At 40.8% G+C, this 9,808-nt stretch overlaps 1 protein-coding gene across 1 annotated transcript; it reads right to left on the reverse strand.

Moving 5' to 3' along the window:
• Window positions 1-3,325: 3,325 nt before the first annotated feature.
• LOC117401933 (forkhead box protein E4-like) lies at window positions 3,326-5,014 on the reverse strand. Its single transcript, XM_034002680.3, has one exon. It carries the CDS (start codon window positions 4,957-4,959, stop codon window positions 3,697-3,699), a length of 1,263 nt encoding a protein of 420 aa, XP_033858571.3. The 5' UTR covers window positions 4,960-5,014; the 3' UTR covers window positions 3,326-3,696.
• Window positions 5,015-9,808: the final 4,794 nt, after the last annotated feature.

A 9,808-nucleotide genomic window follows, 5' to 3' on the forward strand; every position in this document is an offset into this window, starting at 1 on the left:
TTCACACAGTCTCAACAGCCCGGCGGCTTCCTCAAGTTCACTCAGTCCCAGCCCCGCTCACTCAGTGCTCAAGCATCGCAGTAAAACCCCTCGGATGGGGGCACGGCTGCTATCCAGGATCAACCTGGAGCAATCAGAGGTGTTTAAACTCGCTGGCGGAGAGCTTTCATGTTAGTCACTCATGCCGTGCAGCCGCTGCTCTCAGAGCAGGACTCGTTCTGTATGAGCAGTCTCCCCCTCCACTGCCGAACCCGCAGCCAGAGCCAGTGAGGCGAGGAGTCCTGGGCTCAGATTTTACATGGGAAAAGACACATTGGCTAGCGTTTCCATTTTCTGACCTATAGAGCTCCCTTGCTCCTTTGGATCCAACAGATGGACGCAGGTGTATGCTGAATATCTTTCGTTGATTGTTAGAATTTATGGATATGTGTGTGTGTGTGTGTGTGTGTGTGTGTGTGTGTGTGTGTGTGTGTGTGTGTGTGTAGGCATACTTGTATATATGTGTGTGTAGGCTATATATGTATATTTTTTAAATTATTATTTATTTATCATAAATCCCTTCTCAACTCTTTCTAAAAAGGGCTATGAGTTTGTTTACAATATACCACTTAAAGCACTCACTTAGCCTACTTAAGTTCCCAAACATCTGTGTGAGGTTTGTGATTGGGGCTCATTTTCCATACAAATCGAGGGAAAGCATTTGCTCCCTTCCCATTGGAATGTGTGTGAATACAGGAGACACATTATTCTATTGATCACTAGCCACCCTTAGAAACGTTCCCCCATAGTAAAAGCATAGCAAAGTGCAATAAAGCATAAGGAAAGCATGGTGAAGCACAGTGAGGTGTGGTAAAGCACAGGTAAGCAGAGTAAATCACAGTGAGGTGTGGTAAAGCACAGATAACCGTAGTAAATCACAGTGAGGTGTGGTAAAGCACAGGTAAGCATAGTACAGCACAGTGAGGTGTGGTAAAGCACAGTTAAGCATAGTAAAGCACAGTGAGGTGTGGTAAAGCACAGGTAACCGTAGTAAAGCACAGTGAGGTGTGGTAAAGCACAGGTAAGCAGAGTAAATCACAGTGAGGTGTGGTAAAGCACAGTGAGGTGTGGTAAAGCACAGGTAAGCATAGTAAAGCACAGTGATGTGTGGTAAAGCACAGGTAAGCATAGTAAAGCACAGAGAGGTGTGGTAAAGCACAGGTAAGCATAGTAAAGCACAGAGAGGTGTAGTAAAGCACAGGTAAGCATAGTAAAGCACAGTGAGGTGTGGTAAAGTACAGGTAACCGTAGTAAAGCACAGAGAGGTGTGGTAAAGCACAGGTAAGCATAGTAAAGCACAGTGAGGTGTGGTAAAGCACAGTTAAGCATAGTAAAGCACAGTGAGGTGTGGTAAAACATATTAATATGTTAATATATTAATGCGCCTGTTTGAGATCAGTGTGTTGCAGGTCCATGTGTATATGCCTATACTAAACCATGTTCAGAGGTTTCTAATGCTATGTTTGGATCCAAATAGTGGCTTGGGTTCAAACACGACGCTTCTGAATTGACACCTCTTATGGTTCAGTTCGCAAGAATGATTCAGCATGGAACACCGAATGAAAGGAGCGGGTCTAGAGAAAGTCTGGCTGTTCTGCCTAAAGTTTATTATTTTAAACCAATTTAAAGTAGCCTACATGATTTCTATTAATTAAAGAAAACTAATATTCGAATTTCAATTCTACATAATAATAATAATAATAATAATAATAATAATAATAATAATAATAATAATAATAATAATAATAATAATAATAACAGCTGGAATTAGGTCTGAGTTTGTCTAAACGATGATGGATGTATAAATTAGTCACCAGTAATTTAACAAAAAACAGAAACACAAACTAGACCAACTGAAGTGAATGTACGCCCCCGCTCAAGAGTAACACAATATGACAGCAAATCATTTTAGTTATGTCATTTTTATCAAAAAGATCTAATCGAAATTCATAGTGTTACCTATATAGTTTCCAGTATCAGAAATGACACTAATATATAATAAATCCGCAACCTTTAAGAGCTTTAACGCGATTTAAATTGTAATTATATTGAATTAGAATGTTTACTATTTGAAGATGGAGGTCCGAACTGGCAGCCTTCATTGGACTAGTAGCTGCAAGATGTCGGAGCTGCCGTTTATTATGAAGCTTAGGAAACTATCAACTCATTGTTAATGGTTTATCGATGCACGTTTTATTATTAGATTTTGAATGAATAACAGTAATGCCAATTAAACTATGTCCATGCACACCGAGGTTTAAACTATTGCGCATGAGTTATATTCCAAAATCCACATATCATAATCTTTGACATTTATATATAATTAGGCCTTGCTCGCCGACCGATATGCAGATTCTACTCAAATAATCGAAAACCAAAAAGAAGAGCAGTGACTACACTGTCAGTGAGAATGTGTATAACCTATTATCAATGTTTGTCTAATAATCTATAGAGAGGAGACACGGTGTAAGCGGTAGAAGAAGTAGGGGTTTGGTGTAGTCAAGCCACGTTGCTTTAGGTTACATTATCATGCAAAACAAGAGTGTAATAATTAAACCCAATCTTATGCAACATATTTAACACACAATATACTGTTTATTGTAATTGATTGTTATTTTTTGAGAATATTGTGTCTCCTCTCTATAGATTATTAAACAAATATTGATAGCAATAAAACGCCATTCACAGCTGAAAACAATGAGTGTTATCAAAATGAGCATTAACGTGTAACGTGTGTTAGTATAAGATGTGTTTAAAATGAGCATTAACGTGTAACGTGTATTAGTATAAGATGTGTTTAAAATGAGCATTAACGTGTAACGTGTATTAGCATAAGATGTGTTTAAAATGAGCATTAACGTGTAACGTGTATTAGTATCAGATGTGTTTAAAATGAGCATTAACGTGTAACGTGTATTAGTATAAGATGTGTTTAAAATGAGCATTAACGTGTAACGTGTATTAGTATAAGATGTGTTTAAAATGAGCATTAACGTGTAACGTGTATTAGTATAAGACGTGTTTAAAATGAGCATTAACGTGTAAGGTGTGTTAGTATAAGAATATGTTCACTAACATTTCTGTTGGGTTGGTTTTACGGTGTAGCTTGTGTTGTTGTAATGTAGGTCTATGGGATTTCAATTCCTATACGCGGTAGACCTGCAGAATGTGATGCATTTAATATAATGTTTGAGATGTCGACAATAAATAGATAAAAAACGAATTTATTAATTATTCGACACAAACACATTGCGTTAGAAAAACAAATACAATGTTCAGTTGAGGAATCCATAAATATTGAACACACATGTTGATGATGTGGCAACATTTGTATAACCAGGAGAGCTTAAATTACATTAGAATCTATTCCAACCTATTTCATTAAAAAAAAAAATACATATTAATAGTGCTTTTTACTATATACAAATTTCAACGACAACAAAAATGCAATATTTAAAAAATCGGTTTCCAATATTTATAAAATAGTATAAAAGTTTTGGATGACCAAAGAAACAACACATTTAAAAAGAAAATGAGACACAGAAAATAAACGGTGTAAGTATTAAAAAGCGCTAATCTCCTGGGATGTCCGAGTTTTGTTTTTCTTTTTAAACAGAAGAGCTGGTGTGATATCACGAGACAGTCTTTGAACATCTTTTACATGTACCTCTCCAGTCCCGAAGCAAAACTGGCCTGCCTCATGTAGGAGTTATTGGCACCGAACTGGCCGAGCCCGTTCGTTTGTGAGCTCGATAGACTCAGGAGCTGGTCGGTGTGGTCGGAACACGAACTGGAGCGCATGGGCTGCAGAGAGATCCTGTTGGAAGGGGCGTACATCTGGGTATTACTCGGCGAGTAACTCGCCTGGGCAATGGCGGGCAAGTGGGGCGGCGAGGAGGAGTAAGGATAGGCCGCCGCCAGGTCGGATGAGATGGTGCCGCTGGACCTGCTCAGTATGGATCCCACTCCAGAGGGACTGAACGACTGGGACTGGAAACAGGACACCGGGTCGGAACCGACTCCCACCAAGCAGCTGGGGGCCATGCTGCCGTCCCCGTTCAAGCTCAGTGACTGGTGGCTCAGCTCGGTCCCCGAGGAAGACTGCAGCACGGATTGCTGGTTGATGATATTGTCTATGCTGAACATCCTGTGCTGCCCCTGTCCGACCACGCCTGGGCTCTGGTAGTGATGGAGCATGGCGGGGTGGTGCGTGCTACTGTGGATGTGGGGGCTGTACCCTGAGCCCATGCCGGGGTATAACGTGTTGGGATAGGACTGTCTTCCGACTGGGGTCGGGGTGAAGGCGCTGGCGTTCTGCATGTAGCCCGGGTAGGTGCTGACGTCTGTCCTTTTGAAGCGCTTCCTCCTGCGCAAAAAGCTACCGTTATCAAACATGTCTTCGGCCGCCGGGTCCAGGGTCCAGTAGTTGCCCTTGCCAGGGCGCCCGGGCTCCCGCGGGATTTTGACGAAGCAGTCGTTGAGGGTCAGGTTGTGCCGGATCGAGTTCTGCCACTTTTTGGAATTCTCCCTGTAGAATGGAAAGCGTTCCATGATGAACTTGTAGATGCCCCCGAGCGTGAGTTTCCTCTCGGGCGAGTTAGCGATGGACATGGCTATCAGAGCGATGTAGCTGTAAGGCGGCTTGCCTCGCTGAACGGGCCGCTTCCTGCGTCGGCTCCCAGATGTTGGCAGCTGGTCCTCAGTCTGGCCCAGATTGCCATCCTCCCTGTCAGTGGCAGGGCTGCTGCCCCTGGGCTCCGATTTGATCATCACCTCGTCTTGCCCTCTCCCCGGCGAGGAGGAATCCAGGCTGCGGTTAGGGGAGACTCCCATGGGACTCGCCACCTCGGTTGGGGAGTACTGAGATTCCGCAGTCATGTTGCACATGCCCGAAAAGTAAGAGACGTTTTCAAGATTCATAAACTTTAGTTTGTGGTCTCCAAGCAGCGTGTGTGTCACAAGACAGTGGTGTGCATTCACGTCTCACAGGTCAGGTGTTGTGTCTGTCGAGTCAACTTGTCTTTTATGTCACGGCGGGCTGAGCGTGGCGCCACCCTGTTTTGAACAGGGAGTGAGTCAAAGCGTAAAATTAGCATACCCCCCTCACTAAAAGCTCGGCAGCCTTTCTGAAAGATTATATTGGATTTATAGGTCACTGCCGACCAATCCTCTCAACGTGCAGTTACAGTCATCTAATATCTATACACCTGCAAGGAAAACCTATACAGTTTCGATTATTGCCCGCTGCGTATCGGGGACCATGCCTATGTGCTATATTCTTTGGTGGGCATGTCATTTTTACATCTAATTTGTAGCTATAGCTATGTGGATGAAACACTGTAACCTGAATAAAGAAGCTGAAACTGACTCAATGAATCGATACAATGATATTGTCCGATAAAGGCGGTCGGATTATGATAGTATTACAATAGAAAAGATGCGGCTCAGGACAGATAGACGGAAGAACGGATCCATGGACAGTGTGCTTGGAAAGCTCTGGCTGGAAAGGCTGCGTTTGCAAATATGTTTAGTTTGAGATCATCTTGTCCTTGCTGTCTAAGGGGCAGGGTTGGGGTTTGATATATTCGGGAGAATGTCACGTCTATGCAGAGACAGAAATATTAGGGTTATATTGCTTTGTTTTTGAAAATATCTTTACAAAACATTCCCACTTCAATCATTAATACATATGTTCTGTCATTTATGCAGTATAGATTTATTTTTTAATTTTTATGTTGGATTCGGTGTATTCTGTAATTAAACCCGCTGTTAAGCTAAACATATTATAACTTTTTTTTTAATGTAGAACCTATAAATAATGAAGCACATGCACAAAGGTTGGTAAAGAAAAGGAAATATGAACCATTCTTTATGCTTTACATTGAACTCTGAATCGTGACGTACACAAGAGATGTAGAAAATACTTATTGTTGCAGGTATATACAAATTGTACTTTCAGAGTCAGTCTAATAAACTTGTGTTTTTATATAATCAAAAAACAGAGTATGGAATAAACCACAAACACTGTGCAATACACAGATCGATACGGCAGGATAGCGCGGTGCCCGAGCGGTTACAACGAAATCTGGGCAATAAACTCAAAATGGGACTAGTCTCTATACTGTTTTTAATACTGCAGTTCAATGTGTTATTTCATATTCCGTTTGGTGTCTTTCTTTTTATTATTATTATTATTATTATTATTATTATTATTATTATTATTATTATTATTATTATTACATGTTAAATCTATAAAATGCGATGTGGCTGGGCTTTCAATATATTCATTCATATAAGACATACTTAAACAAGCAAAAATGCTTCAGCAGAACATTATTGTTATTGATAATGATAACCGAACATAATGGAAAAGGATTTTTTTTTTTTTTTATCAGCGATGAAAAAAAGTTTTAAAAAGTAATATTGAAGCAAAACAATTGACACAGTGTGCCATTTTATGAGTGAATGTTCTGGTTGCTCTTCCCGCTGAAGACTGCCTTCCAAAGAGCTAGCAGTACTTCAGCGTGTAATAATACAGCTAAATACAGAGACAGTTATCGACGCTATCACAGCACCCGTGTGAAACCAGGGGAGCGCGTTGATAAAGATCACCCGCCACTCATCGTGAATTAGTGCCTCTCCTGGAACTTTATTCAGAGATAGAATCTGGAGAGGAGCGCACCGGGGACGGAGGGTTTAGAGGGAACGGAATGGTCGACTAATTCGTAAATGTGATCCCGAAATAAGCTCTCTCTGTCTGGACCTAACATCTCCAGTGCTCGGTAATGCGCTGCGCCAGAGCAACTGGAGGAGCCAACTTCAGTCTTCCTGTGGTTCACTCTTCCTGTCGCGCAGGTAGCCTGTCGCTCAGTCTTTCTGTCGCTCAGGTAGCCTATTTTTATTATTATTATTATTATTATTATTATTATTATTATTATTATTAATAATAATAATAATAATAATAATAATAATAATAATAATAATAATAATAATAATAATAATAATAATAATGAATTTACCAAAATGGTAAAAATAATAATTAAGGTCTTGAACAGAAGGGGGCTAACTATAGCAGCCCATACCACTGTATAACTATAGTAGTCTGCATACCACTCCACGGTATAACTATAGCAGCCAATATTCTCTGTGCATGGTAAATCTGTGCTGTACTGTATGAGTCCCTGAGTGGTTCTCTGTGCATGGTAAACCTGTGCTATACTGTATGAGTCCCTGAGTGGTTCTCTGTGCATGGTAAACCTGTGCTATACTGTATGAGTCCCAGAGTGGTTCTCTGTGCATGGTAAACCTGTGCTGTACTGTATGAGTCCCTGAGTGGTTCTCTGTGCATGGTAAACCTGTGCTGTACTGTATGAGTCCCTGAGTGGTTCTCTGTGCATGGTAAACCTGTGCTATACTGTATGAGTCCCTGAGTGGTTCTCTGTGCATGGTAAACCTGTGCTATACTGTATTATTATTATTATTATTATTTATTTCTTAGCAGACGCCCTTATCCAGGGCGACTTACAATCGTAAGCAAAAACATTTCAAGCGTTACAATACAAGTAATACAATAAGAGCAAGAAATACAATAACTTTTGTTTGACAAACCACAATTCAATAATACAGCAGGTAATAGTGATAGTTACATCAGGATATGATTAAATAGTGATAGTTACATCAGGATGTGATTAAATACAAAGTACTACAGGTTAAAAACTTGGCAGATTACAGTATTCTGAAGTACAGGATTAAATGCAGTAAAATAGGGGCTGATAAGAGCAAAATAAAGCACATTTACATGAAGGGTGATAGTGTCCCGGGATACAAACAGAGGAGTTCTACAGGTGCTCTTTGAAGAGGTGAGTCTTAAGGAGGTGCCGGAATGTGGTCAGGGACTGGGCAGTACTGTATGAGTCCCTGAGTGGTTCTCTGTGCATGGTAAACCTGTGCTATACTGTATGAGTCCCTGAGTGGTTCTCTGTGCATGGTAAACCTGTGCTATACTGTATGAGCCCCTGAGATGTTCCCAGCAGCATGGTGATGTTTGCACTGTCCATTCACAGTATGTTTTAAGGAAATCCCTGAAAGAATCTGTGTTTTCATTCCTGATCCCTAATTCACCTCCCGTTTGTGTGCCGTGGGGATTAAGTGCTGGTGCAAAGTGTCTACCTCCAGGACTAAATCTCCAGCAGCCCTGCTCTGCTCTGCAGAAAGCCCAGCCCACATGGACAGTCTCTCACACAGTACAACAGCACTGGGCTCAGATTGAAAACAAAATTGCTTGTCATGCTCGTGTTTCTGTTCTACTTCTTTATGGCTAATAGATCAAGAAAACCAACCCATTCTGCACGCAAAGGGATGGCCTTTTCACTGCCTCCTTTCTGCTATCCATCTATTTTCTGTCTTTCAGTTCAAGCATCTGTCTGTCTATCGATCTGTTTAATAACTATCTATCTATTTATTTGTCTGTGCATCTGTATATCTGAATTCCAGCGGAAGCTTAGGTCTGTTTAAGGCTCAAAAATTGCAACGCTTAAGAGCTCTTTTAGCCTCAGCGCACCTATGTCAATAGCTGTGCCTCCCTGTCTGTCTGCCAGCCTAATCTCCCCTGCCTCTCCCTGCAGCACGGCCGCTAACCCTGACTGGCTGGGGTTAAGTGGTTTGTCTGTCCAGCAGCCCTCAGGTCCCCCAGCCTCAGGTAGGGCTGCTCCCCTGAGGGTTTGTTTCCTTACTGCTCAGGCATGGGGTCTAATGAGCTGCACTAATGAGACGACAGCGCTGCTGTTTGGGAATCGCTCCTTCCTCCAAACCGGCTGACACAGGCTTCTTTCTAGACCCACAGTTATTTTATATATTGTTTATTATTGATTACTGGATATTGGTTATTTTTTGCTCTGTTCATTTTAATTATTTATTAAACATATTTTGCATTGTGTTTATACAGAACCACTTATCATGTAATCACATAATAATTTGAATCTCTCTCTGTCATTACCTTTTGAATTCCAAATCTGTATATCCTGTGATATCCTAGACACTGTCCCCTTCTGCTATACAGGGACGTCACAGCAGCCTGTCGCTGAATGACTGATTTGGTCAAGGTTTATGACATTCCAAGACCTTAAAAGGAAAGACAAAGTCCTAGTCATATAATAGCTATATATTTAGATGTAGTCAATGCGTCTTGTAGTTATCGCTTATATGCTTACTTGTATAACCTTCATATCCATAATTGTACACATAAATACACCTGTACCATATATATACCTGCATCAATAAAACATGTACCATGTATCTACATTACACACATACCTATTCATAAATTCATATATATATAGATATATATAGATAGATATGTATATATATACAGTATATATATACAGTATATAGTATCTATCCATAAGTATGAACAGTATCCATACACATTTGTTTCTTTAACAGAAAGAACAATTAAAAAAACTAAACCTCAAAGTGCAAGTACAGTACATTTAAGAAGTACAGTTTACTCCTCTTTTTGACCTGGTTTTAACTTCAGTGCCAGGCAGGGACATGTGGTGCAGACAGGGTGGTGTTCATTCAGTGGCAGCAATATTAATGATGTCCCAATCCAGAGATTAGAGGAAAAACAATGAGGGCACATTTGCTCAGACAATGGGAGACTAACAGGCAGATTAATGGGAGTGCAGCCCCAGTCATTCACTACCACTGATCCCTTAAGTGGATCTCTAAACAGAATCAGCCAGTCTGCAAACAACCCAACACTCCCCAG

Source organism: Acipenser ruthenus, chromosome 10, assembly GCF_902713425.1.
Source record: "Acipenser ruthenus chromosome 10, fAciRut3.2 maternal haplotype, whole genome shotgun sequence".
Taxonomy (NCBI): Eukaryota; Metazoa; Chordata; class Actinopteri; order Acipenseriformes; family Acipenseridae; genus Acipenser; species Acipenser ruthenus.

Bases quoted from the DNA above. Each gene is read 5' to 3' on its own strand.
- LOC117401933 (XM_034002680.3), bottom strand. From the start codon at position 4,959: ATGAATCTTGAAAACGTCTCTTACTTTTCGGGCATGTGCAACATGACT.